General features: G+C 41.4%; 1 protein-coding gene across 15 annotated transcripts in view; it reads left to right on the top strand.

The window, feature by feature from the left end:
* The window catches only part of LOC126987959 (RNA binding protein fox-1 homolog 1-like), a 101,442-nt gene extending 80,409 nt beyond the window's left edge, over positions 1-21,033 (top strand). For 5 of the 15 annotated variants that reach the window (XM_050845629.1, XM_050845623.1, XM_050845628.1 and 2 more), the window contains 6 exons: positions 1,290-1,328; positions 5,964-6,084; positions 9,251-9,317; positions 12,756-13,009; positions 17,065-17,146; positions 17,518-21,033. In XM_050845629.1, the coding sequence (XP_050701586.1) occupies positions 1,290-1,328; positions 5,964-6,084; positions 9,251-9,317; positions 12,756-13,009; positions 17,065-17,146; positions 17,518-17,559 (605 nt within the window). In that variant the 3' untranslated portion in view covers positions 17,560-21,033. Of the gene's footprint in view, positions 1-1,289; positions 1,329-3,540; positions 3,581-5,963; positions 6,085-9,250; positions 9,318-12,755; positions 13,010-17,064; positions 17,147-17,517 lie in introns of all 15 variants that reach the window. The other 10 variants (XM_050845633.1, XM_050845632.1, XM_050845631.1 and 7 more) reach the window with 10 other exon arrangements.
* Positions 21,034-22,466: the final 1,433 nt, after the last annotated feature.

The following is a 22,466-nucleotide window of genomic DNA, read 5'->3' as shown; positions in this document are numbered from 1 at the left end:
CACACACACACACACACACACACACATGCACACACAAACCCACTCTGCTCTGGGGACCTATGAATGTGGTGTCTGCATGACAAACACAGACATGAAACTACTAAGGTATGCCTACAAACTCTTACTCCCCCTCCTCACAGAAAGCTCTCCTGTCAATATATATATATATATATATATATATATATAGATATATAGATATATATATATATATACATATATATATATATATATATATATATATATGTATATGTATATATGTATGTATATATACTATGTATTCTAACCCTACCTCTCCCTCTGTACCTCTCGTCCTCCCTGCCTTGGTTTTATTCATTTTCCTTTCACTCTCCCATGGCTTTAATTACTCCATTTCCTTCATCTCACAGTGTATGGAGCTCTCGTTGCACTTCTTAGGGTTCCAGTAATGTTGCTTCCTAGTCTAAGTAATGACAGCATGGTCTAACACTGCCAGTATGAAAATGGAATTGATACTGTTGTCTAACTAGGACCCAGTTTAGACAAATTTTACATGTTTTAACTGCCTCCATGTAGATATAATTGCAAATTGCTTCACTTTGTTGCATCACTGTAAAAACAAAAAAGAGAGAGAGAAGTGCTCAAGAAGGTAGACAAGACACCATAATTGTCATTGTTACTATCATTATTTTTTATACTATTCTTAAAGACAAGCTTATTCACCTTTTTATGAATGATGTGAAGAATACTTCTACAGTTAGTCTCTATGTTTTAGCTTCCAGTTGTAAGACTCAGGAATGTGTTGCCGTGTTGCCCACTCACCTGAAGCACTCACGGGATTGTTCCTGTGTAGTCAACCAGCTTGTTATGGTCTACTCTATTTTCTTATTTCAGTTTAACTAATTTATCAACAACAGTGCTGGAAAGAGCCACTATGAGCTGCAATGACTTTCTTTTTTATCATTTACTTTTTTATGTATGTAAGGTTTTGAAAGTACGTATACATTTCCTGTACTTGATAAGTCAGCTTGGAGGGTTTTCATTAATTCCTCTTATTGTTTCTGTTGCTGTGGACTGCAAGGCATTGTGGCTTTCTTCAGTTGTGAATGACAGTGTTGTTGATGAGGCCATGTTTCATTAGTCATTATAACCTCAGGGTTGTATACAGAGAGATTTTACCTGTACAGTGTTCTTAGATCTATACCAAAGGACATGCCATGTGTTAATTTCTGTGACTGATTGATTGATATTTGTCAATCACCATGTGTGATTTGGTATTTATTTAGTTTTCCTTTTTCTTTTATACCTTTTAGTTATACTCGCTAGAAATGGAATGGTGCCAACTGCCGTGGGTGAGCGAAAATTAATGATTTAGCTCATTCTCTTGGTGTTGGTCATGGGTGTTTGGTTTGGTGTCTCCATAACTCAGCAGTGCCACATGTCACAGCTCCAGCTGCTGCCTCGTATCAGTGCCAGTCTTGTTGCCTGGCTGCCACTAGTGTCCCTCACTTAGTTATCTGGCAGACTTGATGTTTGGCACTGCGTCCTGCTTTGGCATACCTGCGAGTATCATATTTCTCCTCACTTTCCACCCTTTGTGCTCTAACTACCATTTTTTTTTCCTTTTTTTTTCTCAAGGCCTTAAATAAATACGCATCAGCACTAAATACTCTGCAAAGAATTTTCACGCTGATTTTTCTCCAGTCACACAAATTTCTCACCTTGTACCAGATTGGTCTGGCAATTGAAGAGACGTAGCAGTTATACAAAAAGGGGTACTATAAAGAAAAAGAAAAAGATTGATAATTTGTCACATTAATCTTGGCAATGCACTTAATAACTCTTACTGAACCATGTTTAAATTTAGATTAACACTGGCCACTTCTCTAGTACTTAAGTTCTCTATTTTACTGAGGCTTTGCTTTTGCTTTGTGTTTCTGTATGTATGCATCAACTAGTTTTTAATTATTCAGAAATTTTTAAAACTGCAGTAATTAAGAACTCTTGACTTGTTAGAATGCACTTGGACGTTTAGTTGAAACACTCGAGTGGTGAATCAGTGCAAGGCAGTATAACATCACAAGCAGCAAACTAGAGGTCCAGGTGCTTGGATTGACACGTGTCACTCACCCCATTGAACGTTGATGTAAATTGGAGCTGTGGGTAGCATGAGCCCAGTGCTTTTGACTTCAGTTGGCTCAGGCACTGTCAAATGATGGTATATGTATCTTGCATATTCACCCACCACATGGTTACTGTTGTGATTACAAATATTTGGTTTTTAGTTCTATTTTTTTTTTCTTTTCTTTTCTGTATTGAATCAGTCAGGAGAGTGGAGTATTGCACAGTGCCTGGCCTGCACTGGGGACTGCTTTACCTGTCCATGCGCCTTTCATATTTCATCCTCTGCTTTCTATGTCTCTCACATCACCCTCACCCTCCTCCTCCACCTCTCTTCCTCTCTTTTAGATCCCCTTTAGTCTAAGTGGTGCCTGTATCTTCCATTGGATTTTTTACTCCTGTGGGTTTTTGTGCTTGTTGTCTTAGTGGAAACTCACTGCATTGTAATATACCTTGAGCTGACGAGCAATAATAATAATAATAATCATTAGTAGAGGAGTGATGAACCATGTTTTTCTTTGCCATTGGATTGACTTATTTATCACTAGCCAGCAGCCGCACTCTCTTGATACCCCACCTCACTCTCCCTCCAGCGGGTTAGTTTGAAGTGAGAGACGCCCGAAAAAGCCCTCGCTAGACACACGAACGGCACACGCAGGTTACACTCGCCTTACCCAAGTCAGTGTGTGGTGGTCTCTCAAGCTTGAGCTGGTAAATATCGGTAAAACCTAGATAGTTGAATGACTTGATTGGTTGGCTTTGGACGGGACTTTTCCTGGCTCGTAGGTTTGGATTTGCATCTAGCATGACCCGAGTGCTACTGGTTGGACCGCGTTTCTGTTGTGGACCTTGGGCCTCCCTGTTGCTCAGATTCCTCCTGGACGCGGAATGCCTGCAGTGTTTTGTCCAATAAGACAGCAAGCAAACCCCACCAAGGCATTGGACTGATCAATCTCTCTTTGCTTGGTTGAGTGTAAAATATCCATTAATGAGAGAAAAAGATAATAATTACTGTACTGTCCATGTTGTTTCCTAGATGTTGTAATGAGTACTTTTTTGGTGTTAATGAGCCATAGATTGTCAATATTATAAGGATAATTTTATTACTTTCCATTGATATTGATTTACTATTATTGTCAGTTGAATTGCAGTTTAATAATCAATAAAAAAGATGTTGCTTTTTGTAATCACTTCAGAGCTTAACAGTAGCAGCCTTGAGTATGGTCATGAACAAGATTTCTTCTCTCTTTCGCCTTTAACACGTGCATTACTGGAGTGGTTCCCAAAATGAGAGAAGAATGTTGCCATCACATAGGTAACATATATGACACTTCTAAATCCTCAATGGATTTTTAAGGAGTGAGTGAAACTAGGGTGTTACTAAGGTACTTAAATCACACATATTGAAGTGCCTTTTTATGTTACCTTTCTTCCTTATTTTAGTTGGTGTCGGTGGTGCGATGTTAAAGGCGAGTGGTAGAAGGTACTTGGCTATTGTGGTTGAATGCACTTTCCTCTGCATGGGGTTTATTAGCACTTGACATGAATTAATCGTCATTATTCTCTCTCTCTGCCATAATATTACTATGCATCGGTGATGAGAGTTTTTACCCTTTTGTTTTAATGTTAATTACATTCTTACCCTACCACACACTCCATGGAGGGGGGCCTCGGGCACCTCACTCCCTCCTGCCCCTTCAGACAGATTGCTAAAGCTCGTTGACGTCAACCTCGTCTATTTAATGTACAGTAGTCATAGTTTCGGCTCCGACCTCCGTTACTCCTGTTAGATTGGCTTGGCTTGAAATGATCTGTTTCACCTGATCTACTACTTACTGCTACTACTCTATTAGCACACGACCAAAAACTAGCGCTGGAGGAACTGGGGGTCCACTCGGCAGTAATGGCCATGCGCTGGTTTGTCCCCACAGTTTTCGTAGTTCAAAGTTTTGCACTGTTTGACTATGGTTTTCTCATTTTTCTATACATATAAATATATACATAGCATAGCCATTCTTTTAGACAGTCCTAATACTGACTGATATTCTTTTGTTTATTTATTTTTTACTTTCATTTTTTCACTGGACACTTAGGTCACTACCCAGCTCTTGTTTTTATGCTTGAATGGGTTATTTTCGTTAACTTTCCATGATTAACAGCACTCTTTAAATGTACAAAAGAAAACACACAGGTTTGTCACTTAAACTTGCCTGTCCAGTTTCCGTAGGCCTGTAGGTATCACGGATATGAAAATGCTGCATCATAAAAGTAAGTAACTTAAAACTCCCCCTCTCTTCACGGCAACTTACCCGAGCTCTAGTGTCCTTCTGGGCGTGTTAGATGAGTTTGCTGTCCCTCCGAGGGTTGTATGTCTCGGGGTGTCAGCGCAAGCAGCACCCCAAGACACGTGGCCTTTGAAAACACAGCTCTTTCAGCCTAACACACATCAGTGAATGGACAAGTACATAATAAATTCAGAAAACTGCCAGCTCATTGCTCTGTTCTGTAGATACTCCTTCACTAAGTCAATCTTAAAAGTTTTACGTGACTGCATTAATAAATGAACGAGACTGGACTGATATAAATCACAGTAATAATCACGTGAAGAAATTGTGTGTCTTATGGGACGTGGAGCATGCTTAGTTGTAGTGCTATGGTGGAGAAGTAACCACTGACTCACTGTGGTCTACATTATGAAACACTCATCCTCCTGTGCTTAGGGTAGATTTTGACCTTAAGATGACGCTTTCATCTGTCTGGGTTGGACTGCTTCCCTCTGCGTGGATTGGCCCCCTCCGCAGCCACACTCATTGTGGCTGTCGCACTGATGGTGACCCCCCTTACTGACTCCACTCTATGGACTGTTTTTGTGTTGCAACCCCCCCATGGATCTTAGCTACTACATACTGAAGAGTGCACTCAACCCCTGTAGCAGCCTGCACCGTATGTCGGATTGTGATTCAAGGCTTGGCTAGTGTTTGGCCCTGGAGGAAGTATGGGCTCCGGCAGCAAGTCTTCTCCTCACCAGATGCCCGAGGCTACCTAACTCACCACTCAGGGTCCACCACACCACACTTTAAGCCACTCACATGGAGGCATCAAAGGGAATGCGAGCGTGTGTGTGTCTGGGCATTTGTGTGTGTTGCATTATATTCCTTTACGCTAGTAAAAGATGCTGAGGTTAATGTCAGGTTAAGCTTTGGTTTAATGTGCTTGTGTGGTTGGCTATCCTGCAGTGTTCTCGTAAACCTGTGTTTCTGCCATGGGTTGGTGGACTGGGAACAAAACGGGGATCAGCAGATACTTAGAGAACTGGAAGAGCTCTACTTCTGTTGTAGAATACTGGTTACTGCTAACAATAACCACTCTACTTCATAAGCATAACCCAAACTCAAGAAAACACTTATGCCACCTTAGCGTGCTGGGCATTGATAAAGTTGTACATTGCTCCATGTATGCATCCATGAGGGCACATAACATTCCTGTAAATAGATACAACCATGCATGTATTATTAATGTTGATTTATTTGAATTAGGTTTGTGTGTGTACTTATCAAAACCTAAAAGTATAAATAGTGTGAGAAAGACAGAGTAGACCACAAAAATTTAATCTTAAAATGCCAGGGCTTATAAACTTAGATGCCTCTCATTAGTAATAAATGGCTAATTGGAGGCAAAAGTGCAGGAGAGATGTTCCCATGTCAGTGGTTTGGTGTGGTGTCTGGGCCAGGAACCCGCATAGCCCATCCCCTTAGCGTGTCTGGCAAGCCTCGGGCCTCTGGAACTGGGAGAGGCTGCTGTCCCGTGCCTGCCGTCTGAAGTGAGTTGTGCCTGTAATGAATGTTGATCATTTTGCATGCCTCCAGCGGCGGCCCTCCGAGGTGTTGCGATCCAGCGTGGCAGGGCTCGGACGTATCCGGCCACTGCCCTTGCACGTCATCCCACCCCACTAACAGCTGCCGCCACAGCTCTGCATGGCTACACACCGTAAGTTTCAGTACCAGACGAGAACGGCAGCCGCGCCACACTCCTCAGGACAACACGCAGGAGCGGCGGTGGCAGTGGTGGCAGGATCAGTGTTGCCGTCTCACTCTGGCCCGGCTGCTGCTGCTGCCTCTGCCGCACCAGTGCACCTGTCTCTGGCAGTCACTGTACAAAAAACTCTTTGTTGTCCTCGTTTCTACATGTAGCCTCTTATGAATCCCGTGGCATTCGGTCACTGGGCCTGTTGTAGCACTCAAAGCCTCTAGGAGAGGTAGCCACTTAAGTTGTGTAGAGATTCACTTTCACCTTGGAAATGTACCCACCATCCCAGGCACTTCAGGAAAGGGTGCCAGTTTGCCCCAGGATTGAGGAACTGGCAAGGATGCCATGACTGTGTGTTGCCTGAGGAGTGTTCTGCGGCCCATCCTGACTATCCCTCATACTTTCCTCTTCAGTAAGTCACCCGAGCCAGCATTTGTCATTTTCTCACACTGTCTGCCGCTTGACCCCCTAAGGGTAGGTAGGTTACTATAATGGAGACGAACCTCCGTCTTAATAGCGGAGGGATCGTTGGACCCTGTGAGGAGATGCCTCTGGCTGCTCTCTGGTGTGTGGCCCTCTAGTGCTGTCGTGAGGCCTCCGGTCACTGGCGTGTGTGCTGCAGAGGAGCCCTAACGCCTGCTGCCGCACGCCCGTGACCTGGAATGCTGCCGACACACTAGCTGGGGTTGTAGTGTTGTGAGTAGAGTTGTGCCTTCGTGTCCCCCAGAGGATATGCCACCCAGAGAAAAGTATTAGTGACTGTGCTATGTTTTCTCACCCAAGTCGGCTCACACACTGGCCCCCTCACCACTTGTGAAATTAAAAGCAGCAAAGTTCACATATAAAAGTCCCATTGACATGTCTTAGTTCTTCAAATGACACTGAAGTTATAAGTCAGCTTTTAGGCCTCACTACATTATCACATTCTAAGAGTTTTTGTTCAGTAAAAAAACAATACTTGCTCACTCCTACTAACTAGATTTAATTTAAAGAAATTCCACTTATGATAATGTTTATTAAATTAACTTTTTGAAATGACCCTAAAAATTAAAAGATCAAAATTTCATAATCCAAATTTTCCCTTTTTATGGTACACCGGGCAATGTCAGGTCAGAAAATCCATCTTTTGCTGCCCAGTGAATGCAGCGGTTTGTATCAAAACAAACAAATAGCTGCGAGGTGTTCTGCCTCGGCTCACCACTTCCTGTGTGTAAAAGAGTGAAATGCACCAATAATTATGATCCTGAGGCGTGAAGCACATGTCATCCAGCATGGCTCTGCCCACTGTGTTAACGACTGATTTCTTTACAATCAGAATGCACCGTGTATCGGCAAATTTTATTTACAACTACTGTCATTATTTATACATTTGCAAATAGCAATTCTGTTATGGATTTTCTGATTTTCACATTAGTGACGTTGAAATAATCATATTAGTGATATTGCCCTGTGACTATATATATATAATATATGTATGTGTATATATATATATATATATATATATATATATATATATATATATATATATATATATATATATATATATATATATATATATATATGAAAGTATGAAGGTCCCTGGATTAAGCCATCACATCTCATTCCATTTCATTTGGCATACCTCTGGCTCTGCATCAGAGGCAACTCTTACTTTTGGACATAACTCTTTGTTTAGATCATTACATAATGCTGCTGACACCTTGGGAATGTATTTAACCTCTCACCTCTTGTTGGGAGTGACATTGACTGCTAGGTTTATTTTTGGACCTAATGCTGTGTATCATCATTACTCATGGCTCTAGTAAGGGAGCATTGCGCTGGGCCAGCCACCACCTACACTGAAGTAGAATTTGTGGGAGTCCCTCAACTGATTGCTGTCCACACAATGATCATTAAAAATTAGTCCTTAATATATCTTCTGTAAAAAGTTGACTTGATTAGTTGATGGACTGACATGAAATCATCCAAACAACTTGGGTTTAGCAAGATGTACTCCTTAACTACAGCGAGCCACCATTAGTATGTTGCGTACAGACCAACCTAGCTGTAGATGATTTTTTTTCTGTGTTGTTGACTTGAATGTGTGCTATGCTCTGGATTTATCCTGCACACGCATTTAGCACGGTTTATGCTTGGGGATTTTGGAAATAAGTTTGAATGTATTTTAATTGTTTATAACTTCCTGTGCCCTCTCTGTGTACTTTGCATTCAGATTAATAGGGATTTTATTCTTTCACTTAAAGCAACACATGAGGATTAAGAGCTTTTTAGAAAACTAATAAGTCACTGATTAACCCCGGGTGGTAGATAGTCAACTAAACTCACGACTGAGACAGACGTTAAGACCTCACACTGACAGCCCCACCAGACCACATCTTCCCAAATCTTTAAGTCTCGCAAAACGCTTTAACACATGTTATAGGTGTTGCTGGATTAAGGATTTCTTTAGCCGCTGAACTAGACCCAACACTGACGTTTGGTTTATTGGGAGCAGTGTCAGACCAATAAACCAAGTGTGAGTCTGGGAGCTAGTTCAGGACCCCTGGATTGCTCTGCTCCGGCCTCAGGTAAGTAGTGATTGGTTTGAGGAATAAGATGTGTGGATTGGCTAGCTCCTAAACACTAGTGAAGCTGGGTTGGGCACATCCAGCTTCTGCCAGATAGAACTTAGTGTTTTCTTGGTTGGTAGCAGTTAAGTCTCATGAAGATCCCTCAGTGGACCAGCAGCAGTTAATGACAAGGAGGGTTGCGAAGTGCGAGATGTTGGACACTGTCGGGTCAGTATACTTGCAGCCACTGTTTGACTCTCATCATGTCTCCTGCATTTGCCAAGTGAAATCCATCCTCCTTTATTATTTTATTTCAATAACTGTTTGCATAGACATTCATATCACACATAAGTCTTATTTGGTAATATAAATATAAAAGAAAAGAATGCATCTCTTAACTCTTGATAATATGAAAGCCTCATTGATCAGGATTAACTTAAACCACATTTATCTTGTAACTTGAATATACTTCCATTTACTTGTGCTGAAAGAATAATGTTGAAGTACTGAATATTTTTTTTCCTGGATAACTGATCTCTCTCCTGGGTGTGGTGCTCAAATTCTTGGTTCTTTTCCAGCGGAGTATATTATGACCCCTTCCTAGCAGCCCAGGCAGCCACTGCAACTCCTCTACAGGTGAACCCAGTAAGTAGAAAGCACAGCCTTGTCACCTTTATCAGTTTCACTCAGTCGCACTTGACAAACTGACAACCAAGTGGCCTCAGATCTTCCTTTGTCCAGGGGAGGCTGAATCCCCTCGGCCTGGCCCATGCTTTACCTTTCACTAGTCCAGGAAAGTTGGTGTTCCATTGACATAACATCATAGTAACAAGGGAAGTACTAGATGTTTTTTTTCTCTCTCTCTCTCTCTCTCTCTCTCTCTCTCTCTCTCTCTCTCTCCCCCCCCCCCCCCCTTAACAAATTCACGTGAATGTTCACTAGGAACCTTCTGCTACCAGCCACACTGCCCCCCTCCTTACATTAGCTTGGACCAGCAACACATTTTCACTTAAGTTTCCCAAGCTCAATATATTCCACCCCTGGATGTCTCTTTCCTCCTAGCCAAATCATAGAACACTTGATACTTGCTGTTTGTGAGGATCAGCCATTACTTAGAACACATAAATCTGTAGTGTTGTATAACCTCTGCGGTTGACATGAGCTCACACTCGGGAAATTCATCCAAGTGTGCATTGGTAATTGAAACACTTCCTTTGCACACTTCAGCTTATAATGCCTGTAATTCTCTAACTGTAATTCCCCGAGTGTAAGCCCTACTTTTTCCAGTGTAATGAACACTGCATAATATTGTCAAGGAATGTGTACTTTAGTTCCTCTCTCAACTCATATGCCAATGGGAATAGAAAAGCAATTTAATTTTCCACACAGTAAACTAAGGGGTGGCTTGTAGACCCTTATGTAATGTTCCAAGTCAAAAATATTGTTGCTGCTTTTCTAGCCATTGAATTGCACTAGCATTCTGTGGTAGTTCATTGAAAGGGAGTGGCCAAGCATGAGCTGCCTGCAAACCTCACAGCCTAGCGCAGCCCACCATGTCTTCCCCATCACAAACTCCTCCTGTTGTCTCTGCTTCTGCTGCATTGTCACCCTCCACTGCCTTGCCACAAATTTGGACTTTAGTCTCGGAGCTGGTAGCATCAAGTGGGCTGTTTCTCTATCTTTTTCAACTGGAAAGCCCCTTGGAAAAGTCTGGATTTGTTTGCAAAATCAAACTGTCTTTTTCTAGTCATGCTTCTGCATCCCTAAGAGTAAAAGTTTTCTATATTTTATACTGTATGGTACTACTCAGTCTAGTGCATGCCCTCATAAGCACCTAAGTAGATGCCAGAACATAAGGTTTCGACAAGAACTGTGTCCCAATGGAGAAGATTCCACCTGACTCAGGTAAAACATTTTTAGACTAAGGTGTGCATACCTCTGTCCATTGATGTGTGAGTATCATGACTTACATACCATATAAGCTGATGTCAGTATATTTTAAAATCATGGTTGTTCTTCATCTTATTTTAATTTCTAAGCCTTATATAGTGTCTTTCACTTTTCAGTTTTGCTCTAGAAATTAGCCATATTATTATTTTTGTCTTGTCCTTATTAGTTGCATGGCTACATCTGTCTCCCACTGTCGTGTTGATGCAAATCATGTAAATTGTACTTCTATTTCCTTGTCATGTAATCCTGCAACCATAACTGTTCTTCTCTCCTTCCAAATTTCAGTGTCTGGATTTTTTGCCGTGAACATCTGATTCTTGAATGTCTATTTTTTGTCTCACTTCCTCCCCTTACTGCTCTGCATTCTTAGATTTTCACAGCCTCTCATCTCATTAGCTTCAGCTTTGTACAAACAATTCTTGCATCCTGTTTCATTCTTCTTCCACTCTGTTGTCATGCCTGGCGCCTTTTAGTTACTTTCTGTTTTCTATGCAAGCTTTTTATTAACCTTGATTTTCCTGAGCGACCCACAGTGCAACATTATAGTAATATTTTGTGGTTATTCACTCACATAAGCATTGGCTATTTGAATATCTATTAAGGAAAGCATAACCTGAAATAAGAACAAAAATGTTTTTCATAGTTGCAAGGGTTGTAAATTGCAAGTCTATGATATAATGCCGCAACACTTGATGTTTTATGTTTAATGTCATTCAGTAATTTGTACCTTTGCTTTTTGCCATTCTTGTACTCTTCTCCCAAACAGTGTTATCCCTTCTGTTATTGAGAGCCAGTCATTTAAAAAGACCAAAATAGTAAAAGGGTGTTCCATTGTGCTTTGTGCTAGTAAAGGTAGGTTTGGGCTGACTGAATCAGCTGTGGAGTTTGGAACACACTCGTCCATCGGGGTGACGCAGTTTCTTGAATAAGTAAAGAGTGTGCAGGTCACGGTATGGCCATTTTTTAAATCTTTGCAGTGGTTGTGACAAAGTAAAATGATGTTACTCATATTCTTTTATAGCAATAGAGAATTTTACAAACACAATAAGGTATATGTTGAATATTCAGTCAGTTTGCTAAAAAATGTCACCTTAATCTTGGGTATGACACTGCCACCAAGTAGTGATTTCTGGGCTGCTTCAATGTTGAGAGTTGAGGCAATTCTTGGAAGACAGACTGAGCATCAGTTACGAGTCTCTCGCGCATCTCATCAAATATTTCTCTTAAAATTTTGTCATTCAAATTATGTGAAAAATAGAAGAGGACTATCTTCTTGCGCTTCACATTGGTAAAAGTACTTTGGATTTGCTAAGTAGAGATTGGTAGGAAGTATGCGTGTGTGCAGAGAGTTGTGGGAACCCAAGGTGGTGGAGGGAAACAGTGAAAGAAGCTCTTGTCTTAGATTGGCCAAAATGTCCAAGAGGATGAAAGAAGTGCTAGTCATCATGTGCATGGGTGTTGGTGGTTCATGAGGGGTGGGCGGTGCATACGCTGAATGAATTACAATAAAGGATCACATTGGAGAGTCGTGGCCTGGAAGCGACAAGAAGTGTGACTGTGAGAGGCTGAGGTGTTGCTGGTGCTCCAAACACCACGCTGTGAAGGTGGAACAACACAGACAAGAGAAAAGGGGCACAAATATGGTAGTTCATGAAAATAACTAAATGACAACCACAGGTATTGATGTGATGGCATGACATTACTCAAAAACTCAACTACAAGCTGCATCTATATGGTTACACAATGACAGAAATTATTTTCTAAGGAATATTGGCACCTTCAAATTTATCCCTAATATTTCTAAAGGTCTGATAATAAGGAAAGAATGCTGCATTTTTTAAATTGTAAGCAACTTATCATACTTAAAGTGTTATGTCAAACTTAGGCCTTGTTATCCCATTTCTTGAGGTACAAATTAGTGAGGTTTTATAATTTCATCAAAGATACACTTGAGACCACAAGTGTCAGTCGGTAAATTTTTCCACCCAAAGCTGCTGTGTTGGACTGTGGCCATGATGAGCGCGTCCTGATTTGCGTCTTGTGTGTGGCGCTGCAATGGCGTAGTGTTGCATTATGATGCTTGCGCTGGCTGTGTGTCCTGCATGAATAAGGAGCCACCCCCTTTCATTACAGCAAGCAGCTGCCGCCGCAGCAGCAGCGGTGGGCCAGTCTGCTGCTGCCGTCGGTGCGGTCGCCCCCGCGGCCGTCGGGGCCTCGGCCGCTCAGCTCCTTAAAACACCAACACTTTCTGTCTCAACGGCCCAACAGGCAGGCTATGCAGCAGCAGCAAATGCCTACACTGCCGCCGCTGCGCGGGCTTACGGAGTGGCTGCAGCAGCCGCCCAGCCTGCCGCCGCTGTTGCCGCCTACCCCACCATCGCCGCCGGGTAAGTTGCTAGGCCAGGACGGGGCAGCACTGCCCAGGCTGTAGGGCAGTGCTGCTCTAGGGAGGTGCCTGCCTGGTGCCTGCCTACAGCCATCATGCAAAAAGGGCCAGGTGGCACCTCCCTCTCTTGTCTTCAGTTCTTTCACTCTCACTCACTCTAGCTCTCATACTCAGGGAAATCTCATAAGTAAGAGAAGTCGTGCTAAGTAATTTGTATGTTCCGAGAGCTCAGAAGGGGGTGAGGAGAGGTTGCTTCATTCATAATCTTAAGGAAATAGGTATGAGTGTGCTGGTGTGTACACATGTGCCAACTCCATAACTGTTGCCACCTCAGATATGTTTGTTTTCTTTAAATTTTATAAAGAATTATGCAACTTAATTTCAGAGGATTTCCATGATACTAATCTGATTCCAAGAAGTATATTACAGATTCTGTAATAAGATGTCTTATGTCATCTAATCTTCCATCAAACCATTCACAAATATCTATGTATGGTCATACATATGATTTGAAAGATAATATTGTATTAGTCCAAAGAAAATCATCACTATACCATACAAAGCTGTCCACATCAATCTACATGTGTACACACCAGTTTAAGCTGCACACTGTGGTTCTCTCCTCTTCACCTCATGCATACAGGTGCTCTGTGTATGATGGGCCCCAGTGATATTTTTTTATTTTCAATGTTATGAGCAATAGTCAAGTTCATAGTATAGATGCATTTGTTTATTTTATTTTTTTAGTCATCACAGCTACGTGTCTTTCCTAGCCACTGAGAATAGTCTTTTCCAGTTTTGAGGTAGATCTTATCAGAGTTGAATAAAAAATGTAGCACTAGTTTAATATAAGGACAGAGGCAATGCTTTCGGTTGGACATGCGCCACATGCCATCCAGGCCATGTAATAGTTTTCATTTTAGTATGGATGCAATAGCAAGTGATTCCTAACTACATCTTCAATAATGAATCAGTAAGTTGACATGCCATATATGATTTTGGGAAACTTTGAAACTATGGAACTGCGCATCTCCCTTCTCCAACCCTCTTCGCAGGAAATGGTGTGTTGGTTTTATAAGTTCATTAGTAAGTTCTCCAGTGGGTGATTACTCCAGTTCTCACTTTTGTTGACCCAGTCCAATGGAAGTGTGTCTGTCATTGCTTCTTGTTGTGTTATTAACTCTCTCCAGTGAATGATGACGGACACTGAACAATAGCTCAGTTGTAACACAAGCTGGGTGAATGGTGTCTGGTATTGACCATGGGCTCAGTTGTGGCCACAACTGTCTGCAATGCATCTGACTTCTATTGATGTTTTGTATCCCATTTTGATTACCTGTGCTAGGACCATCACACTCCCCTGTGGGGCAGGAACACAGTCAAAGTAAAGGTCTTCTCATCAGACATGAGTGGAGGCTTTCATGCCTCATAATTGTGGTTGATATGTTTAGTCATCAGTGTTGTTTGTTCATATTAAATAACTGATTCTTAGCAAACCATTAAGTATCAGCTGTTTACTGGCAAACCTTCCTGTGAATCCTTGTTATCAACTGAACTTGATATGGTTTCCACCATCACTGTTCAGATAACAGTAACAGAGAACCTTAATATGGCATTGTGTTGAACAGAACACAAAAAATATTCCTGCGGCCGATAAACACTTTGTACCTGATTGCAGACATGTTTCAGAACAGAGTGGCACAAAAGTAGTACTTTTCTGCCACAACTCTTACTTATGCATTTTTATTTTTTAATTATATAACTGTCTCCCATTATGCAGGTTCTCATTGCTCATCAATATTTCCTAGCGAGGTAATCATGCGTTCAATTTTTTATAGTCCTGCGCATTACACACCAGTGCCTCAAAATTATTTTATATCTACTTATTTTAGTGAAGTCAAATTACACTTTATTTTGTATATCATTTTAGCGAATCCAATCAGAATTTAATATTTTCATTGGCAAGCTGTGATTGTCAAATCTTCATCCTAGCTTCTTTCTCGAGTTGAAGCTTTATCTGTCTACATCGGGCATTGACTGTTGCTCTGCCAGGTAGTGTGAGGTCTTGATTCTGTGATTTGATGAAAATTAATGATAGGATTATGATCAAGGTTGCTTACCAATCAATGCAGTATCAGTGACTCAAATGTCAATGAGGTAATAATTTTGACAGCTTATCAGTGGGGCAAAGTAGCTTGTGGCAGTGAGGGCCAAAGTGAGGGAACCACAGCTGTGTTGCAACTGTTTATGAAATGATTGATTGAAGCTGAATGAAGTAGAATCCATTTCATTTGACTTATTTTTGTTGTTTGACATGTTACAATGATGATGATAACAATAAGATATCTGTATAATGGATGCTCCTACTCAGCCCAGATCAATTTCATGAATGGCGAGACAAATACTTTGACATTGTGTATTTTCTGTTGACTTGATTATCAGTGGAGGGATATGATCACCATGAATTTAACAGATTTATTTTCAACCGTCAGTGATTCGTGAAAGTTTTCCTCTGGCATAAATTGGAGCCCACGATTGTTTCAAAATAAGATAGATGACAAAGAGTTTTGGTAAGACAGACCCTTGTTGAATGCATGCTTTTTGGAATATTATTATTACTTTTTTTCTGAAGTAAGCGGTGTTCCTGAACAGTGTACATACGGTTACGGTGGTGTGTGGCCTTACAGAGTGTGTGTGTGTGTGTCCTCCTCTCCTTCCTGTTTCCTCCTCTTCCATGAGCACCTACCGTAACCGGCCAAGATAATTCTGTAATGACTGCACTTGTATTCTTTTACTCTTTCCTCACTCATGTGCCTCTTGAGGTTTTACATAGAGGTTTTAATGTTTGGTATCCGTCCGAGTGGCCTCAGTATGTAGGTAGCTGTGTTTGGGACATGATAACGCTGGGGTTGGTGGACCACGGGAAGTTGCGCTCACCCTCCTTGTAATTCACCTCCTTTGAAGTGTAATGTCACTTGGTGTGCTTCTTGACAGCTAGCTTATAATACCATTTATGGAGAATTTACCACAGCACTACTTTTTTATCTGTAGGGGATGATTATGATGGATGATAATGCCTCCTTAACTCAGTTTGTATGCATGGGCGTGTGAGCTGATTTGTCACTTGGGCGGTGAAGATGGATTTTTTTTTTCATTTACTTTGGTTTGTTTTCATCTTTTACTTTAATGTTCACCAAACTATGCAAAAAGGATTCCTTTGTAACCATGCCATCTTCAGCCCCTGTGGATTTGGAGCTGTAAATTATAGATATAGCTGTTAAACTAAATTGTGTTCACCACTTGTTTCTGCATAGTTTTAATTATAACGTAGGTTCAATATGTTTATGCATAATCACCTGCCATAAAGTTTTGTAACTTACTACAATTTGGTTACAGTAGCTTTTGTTATTGCATGTTGCATGATGGTAGCACCTTCCACAGTCACTCCAAAAACTCAGACAATTAGACAGTCTTCAGTACCAGTCAATGTTCAGCTTTCCTTGTCATCAGTTCTACCACATCCTGTCTTCCCAACAATGCTGAAAACCAGCACACTTGCTTAATTTGTTCCACATCTACCCAAATACATAGCCATATTTTGTCCTGGCATAGACAGATTTCTTCAGTTTTTATTGAACTTTTAATTTAACTTGCTGGTGTTTGACTTTTCTCTGTAATTTTTGCTGTTTTGTCAGATGAAAGTCACTTGAAATATGACTGGCAAAGTTTATATCAACACAGAGCTAAACCCTCTACACCCTAGCTATACCCCAAGGTCGGTGATGTGATGCATTTTGCTAGCAACCTGTAACAGTTTTATTATTCACGCCAAAGATGGGAGCATTTTTCTTTTGCTAGGTGATGGAGTTATGGAATTCCTTGTTTTCACAATCCTCTAATATCTGAGTGCATGCCACCAGAACTAAAAAGCAGCTGCTGATTGCCTGAGTTTTTGCGGCGTGCCTGCCATTCTCTAGTCGGGTAGCTAGACCGTCTTATGTACTCCAGGACCCGCTTACTAATGAAAACTTTTTCCCTCTTTTTTCCCGTTCATAGATCGATCTATTACAGTGACAGGCCCTACCCCGACCCATACATCGCCGCTGCATCGGGTATTGGACCGGTGGCTGGCTACGGGGTGAGTGGCATTGCTTGGGGGGGGAATTCTTAACTTGCATGGCCTTTGTAAATGTTAAAGCTCTACTTGCATGATGATAATTCTCTGATTCTACAGCTGTAAATTATTTCTTTTTATTACATTTGTGTGTTTCAATACTGTTGCCTAAAAATTAATGTTGAGTGTAAAATTATTACCGAGTTCAAATCCAACACAACTTTTATTCTCTTTAATGTATGTCAAAAGGATGAACTATGGATTTCCTTACTTTGATTCTAAGACTACAGATTATAAATGTTTTTTACCTGTGTTAGGTGAGAGGATTAAATTCTACTATGATTTGCTTTCTCCATATCCCTAAACTTCTGTACTTACTCTGCTTCCCTTTACAGGCGGTCTACAGAGGCAGCTACAATCGCTTTGCACCGTACTGAGGACCTCAAGTGTGCATCATAAAGTAACATGACAATGCTGTTATTAATTGCTCATTAAAGACTATGTTGATCTGTGTGATTGTATAATTATACAAAAGACTGCTCCCAGCCCTCGGCCATCTCTTGTAGTATACTCCCACGGACTGCTGTCAAATCCTTGGCTGGCAGTCTGCTCATCTTGGTGACCCTGAAGATTGTCTAAACAGCCCACTGCTACTTGCTTGTAGGGCTCTGTCGCACAGCAGCAACTTAGAGAGAAGCGGAGAGGCCTCTCGGCGACCCGCGTTCTGAAGGCAGTGCTGCCAGGCCCAGTGGCTGGTGGCACTGACGAAGGGCCAATAAGTGCTTAGTGTGACAGACTGGAAATTTTGAGTGCTTTAAAGGTGGCTGTAGCGAGGCATCCAGTGTGTACAACAGGTGGCGGGGCTGGAAGGGTGTGTGTTGCCACCCACACTAACCTGACCAACACATGACTCTGTGTTGTTGTTACCATTTTCCCTCTACCATTTTGTATGAAGAGTTGTAGAGTGAATTTCTGGACAATTTGGGAGACCTCAGTTTCAACCCATGTAGGTAATTTCTGAGTCAGTGAAGTATTTGTTATGTTGAGAGTAGATGTGGTCAACTACATGAAAATTTGTGAAATGACATAGTGCATTTTTAATGTATTCAACGAAATATTTGACAAGTGTGACTCATATAACTTATACTTGTACAGTGTCTGTTTACACTCCTAAGGTAAACTTGATAACCAGCTATGAATCTCGACTTCTGATAGACATATTGATATTAGCTATAGAATCTCATCCTCCTTATTACTTCCACTTGAATTTTTAATTTTTGAAAACTCAAAGTGCACAGCTTGCACTTCTAATATAATGTTATTTTATACATGATGCAATGTCATAACATCATGAATTTGAGGACATTGTGTGAAACTGTTGTTGGTGTTAGAGATTTTTGTATGATGCAGAACCCCACGTCTAAGGTCACATGTAGTCACTAAGTCACAAAGGGTTTATTTGTTTCAGTCAGTTTTTATCATGGTAGAAAACATCAATTGTAGCTGAGACAATCATGTTTCATTTACACACTGTAGGATGACTAAAACATGTCTCGTTTTTTGTGTTACAAAAAAAAAAACTGTGTGGGTTCTCCAATATACCTCCTTTTTTTAGGTCAGTACATTGTTTTGTAGGCTAATTCATATTTTCCTTGTACAATATTTGTAAGTTTGCACCAAGCTGTTGAAAATCAAAGTGTTTTTTAGTGGTGGACAGCACAATCAATTTCTTCATATGCCCAAAGTGATAAGTCTTGTGGATGTTTGCTCTGTGCATTTTCCAGTAGCAATGTGATCAGTCGTGTAAACTGTGAGCCGTTTTCATTAATGCTCATCCCAAATAATGACAAGTGTATTCATTATTGATATTATTGTGTCATCAGTGTCCAAAGTCTCAGTGACAGCTATAGTTCTTTTTTGTATTTTTATTATTATCATCATCATTATCTCACCCTTCTCCCTCCCTCCCTCCCTCCCTCTCACATCTTGTATCCAGTGGCTTTTTCTGCATCATGTGTATGTGTTTCTGGCTATATGAGTGAAGGGTGCAGTGGCACACACATGAACCCTCAGGTAACTAATCACTGGCTCAGCCCGTCGTCACCCCAACCAACACCTGCACCTCACCCCTTGCACCTTCTCCCCATCTCCACCATACCTATGTACCCACGTCATACTCCTTCATCACCTCCTCTTCCTTGTCCCCATCCTCCTCCTCCTCCTCCTCCTCCTCAGCCTGGTATGCCACATAACACCACTTGCCAGTCACATGCTTGTCCCTCCTCTTAACTACAAGGCCGTGCAGTTATCCATCCCATTTTACCTTGCGTTTTGTCTTGGTTTCTTTCTGCTGTGAACAGTCGATTATTATTTTTTTCTCAAATTTAACTGCTTTCTTGAATTGACTTGGAAACTGCCGGGTTGTGCGATTCCGTTTTTGTTTTTCTCTTGCGTTTTGATCTTGTTTTATCTCGTGTTGGCATGATATCAAATAGTGACAAGGTGCAATACATACAGTTTGCTTTTTTTTATATATAGTTTTTCACTTGCGGTCTGCAGTAGGATTTTCAGGATTGTGCCGTTAGATCCCAGATTGTGACTTGTCCATAGCAAGAGAGAGAGAGAGAGAGAGAGAGAGAGAGAGACTGACTGACTGACTGAGTGAGTGAGTGCAAGCATGTAAGAGAGAGAGAGTGAGTGAGTGAGAGAGAGAGAGAGAGAGAGAGAGAGCGCATGTGAGAGAAAGCGAGAGAGAGAGCTGACTACATGGGGATTGCCAGAACCAAAGATATCAGTATTTATCCAATCTGCAAATCTCCATTCTGTACTATGCTTTTTCTTTTTATATACAGTTTTCGCTTTTTGTCTACTTTTTACCGTCACTTTATTAGTTTAAACGTGCATAATGTTTTTTGTACTTTGTTCACCTGGGAGAGATGGTGGCAGCATGGAATACAGGGAGAAAGGAAAACAAAAAGAACAATTGATACGCTGGAGAGATTGCCAGCGAATTAAAATGTAAAGTAAAAATGTTTTGAGACAAACCAAAGATTTCCTCCAGCAGGGATCTCCCACACCATCACTGATACATTTTTTTTTATGCTGCATTTGGGTCTTAGTTTAACACAGGAGGAGAGAGTAGGGTGGCAGTGTCAGGCAGGCGTCATCCCCTCATTTTTGCCCACCAAGCTAAGGACGATCCCAGTCTAAGCCCTGAGCCAGACGCACATAATGGAGAGTCTGCAAGCCGTGTACTCATAGCCCTTAGTAGACAGCCTAGAGCAGCCGCGTTTTCGTCAGTGCAGCTACAATTGCAGTCAACCGCTCACCGCGACGTGAAATATGGCAGCAGTTTTTCTTTTTTATCGTATGAAAGCAGCTACACTCCTCTCAGAGTTTATACTATATAAAAGAATAAAAAAAAAATGAGAGAAAGGTATTGAAGTAAGTGAGATATTTAACCTCAGCCCTCCCTCCCCTCCCCACAAAACTTGAGAAGTGCTTGAATAGTTCATTGCAATTCACAGTTCAGGAAAGAAACCAGACAATAGAGGTGTGAAGTCTTCCTTTTTAGCACAATGGATCATTTTATGTCGTGTTGTGGATCAGCGCACAAGAGAGATTAATTAAAAAGTAATCATAAACTCCTTTGAGGCCCCAATTGAGCACAATGGTGAATAAGTGTACTGTAACGTCCAGTATGAACATGTTTTTGTTTATTAATTTCTTATAATCATTATATAAGAAACTTCACCATTTTTTTGTATGTTGTATTATTGTGTAATGATATTTAGTAATGACAGGAAGAGTACTAGTTTTAGAAACTTTTTGCTCCTTTTAAACCTGATTGTGGTACTGTACAAAACTGCCCTGTGTTTACTCTGTATAATAAATAAAATATAAAGACATCACTTGAAAGGTTTCTTTGTTATCGCTTTACCGTTTACCGTTGATGAGGTTTCAGGCCCGGCCAAAGCTTAGAATGGAAGGAAAAAAGTGCAAGCATTTTTATTTGGACTCGTTCTCAAAGTTTGATGACATGAGGCTCAGAATAGTAAGTAAACTTGGGTGCATATGCTATGGCTGCACGTGGCTGTGGTGCTCATCTCCATCACACTGGCCCTTTGAGCCTGTGATGAGAAGAACCCATTACCCCGGGACACAGGCCAGTGTGAAGTGTAGGATTGCCACAGTTTACCTCCCCAGGTAACCATTCTTTTTACCAGCTTGAAAGGGAGGATGAACAGCTGGGTGAGTTGCACACCGATCCCCCCCTGGGCCGGGATTCAAACCTGGGCCCATGGATTCGTGGTCAGGTACGCTAACCACTGTTCAGGCACTAAATGAATAACCAAGAAAAGGCTGCATTTATAACAAATAAGTTGGCTTGAGTCAATTCACAGAAAGTTGTAACTCAGCCATTCAAGGACATTGAGTGAAACTTTCAATGGGAGAGTAAAATTGGGCAAGAAGACTATTCAATGTGTTAGATGTAAATGCAACCAGATTTCCATGGAGTGGCTAGAATGAAGTGAAGAGAAAAAGAAAATCCCGGGGCATGACAGTTTCCCTTCATTGGTCAAGGTGTGGTTAGCATGCTACCCAGAACCCTCTAAAACCTGCCATGACTGTGGGTGACAATGCCGGAGTTTAACTTCCTCTGCTCTTGTTCATGGTGAGTAGGTCCTCAGTGGCTAAACAGAGAAGTAACACTGTTAACTGGTGGAATCATGGTAAAAGTAGCATAAAGGTCTTCTTGATGTGTGGAACAAGCTACCAACTAGACTAAGACCTGATATGTAGATGTCCAAGAACAGTCTCTAATTTGCTGCAGCACACAGTATTAGTTGTAGTATATAATGAAAGTAATGGTAGCAGCAAGAGAAGGTAAGGTAAGTAACACTGGGAGCCACTATAGCTGCGTGTGGCCTCGGTGCTCATCTCCGTTGCATTGGCCCTGAAGCTTGTGGTGAGTGAGAACCATTAACCCGGGACACAGGACAAGTACACCGTCCCAGGTTAACAGTTTACCTTTCCCATGTTTCCCCAGGTACCTATTCATCAATTTGCCCAAACGGGAGAATGAACAGCTGGGTTAGTTATCAGGGCCGTAATTAGGGGGGCTATAGCTACCCCAATGCTTTCAAAATTCCCCATAAAGTGCTTAGTTTTCAAAAGTTTCCCAAAGCTGCACATGCTCCCTTTGTTCGCCACCCTCCCCCTCCACACGCTCATGAACCTAGGATGCCCTCTAGCCCCTCAAAATTAATATATCGAGTGCCCAGGACAAGATTCGAACCTGGCCCCATGGATTCGTAGCTAGGCACGCTAACCACTGCACCAC

Source organism: Eriocheir sinensis, chromosome 67 (assembly GCF_024679095.1).
Source record: "Eriocheir sinensis breed Jianghai 21 chromosome 67, ASM2467909v1, whole genome shotgun sequence".
In the NCBI taxonomy this organism is placed as follows: domain Eukaryota; kingdom Metazoa; phylum Arthropoda; class Malacostraca; order Decapoda; family Varunidae; genus Eriocheir; species Eriocheir sinensis.
This window is presented reverse-complemented; position numbering and strand designations above follow the sequence as displayed.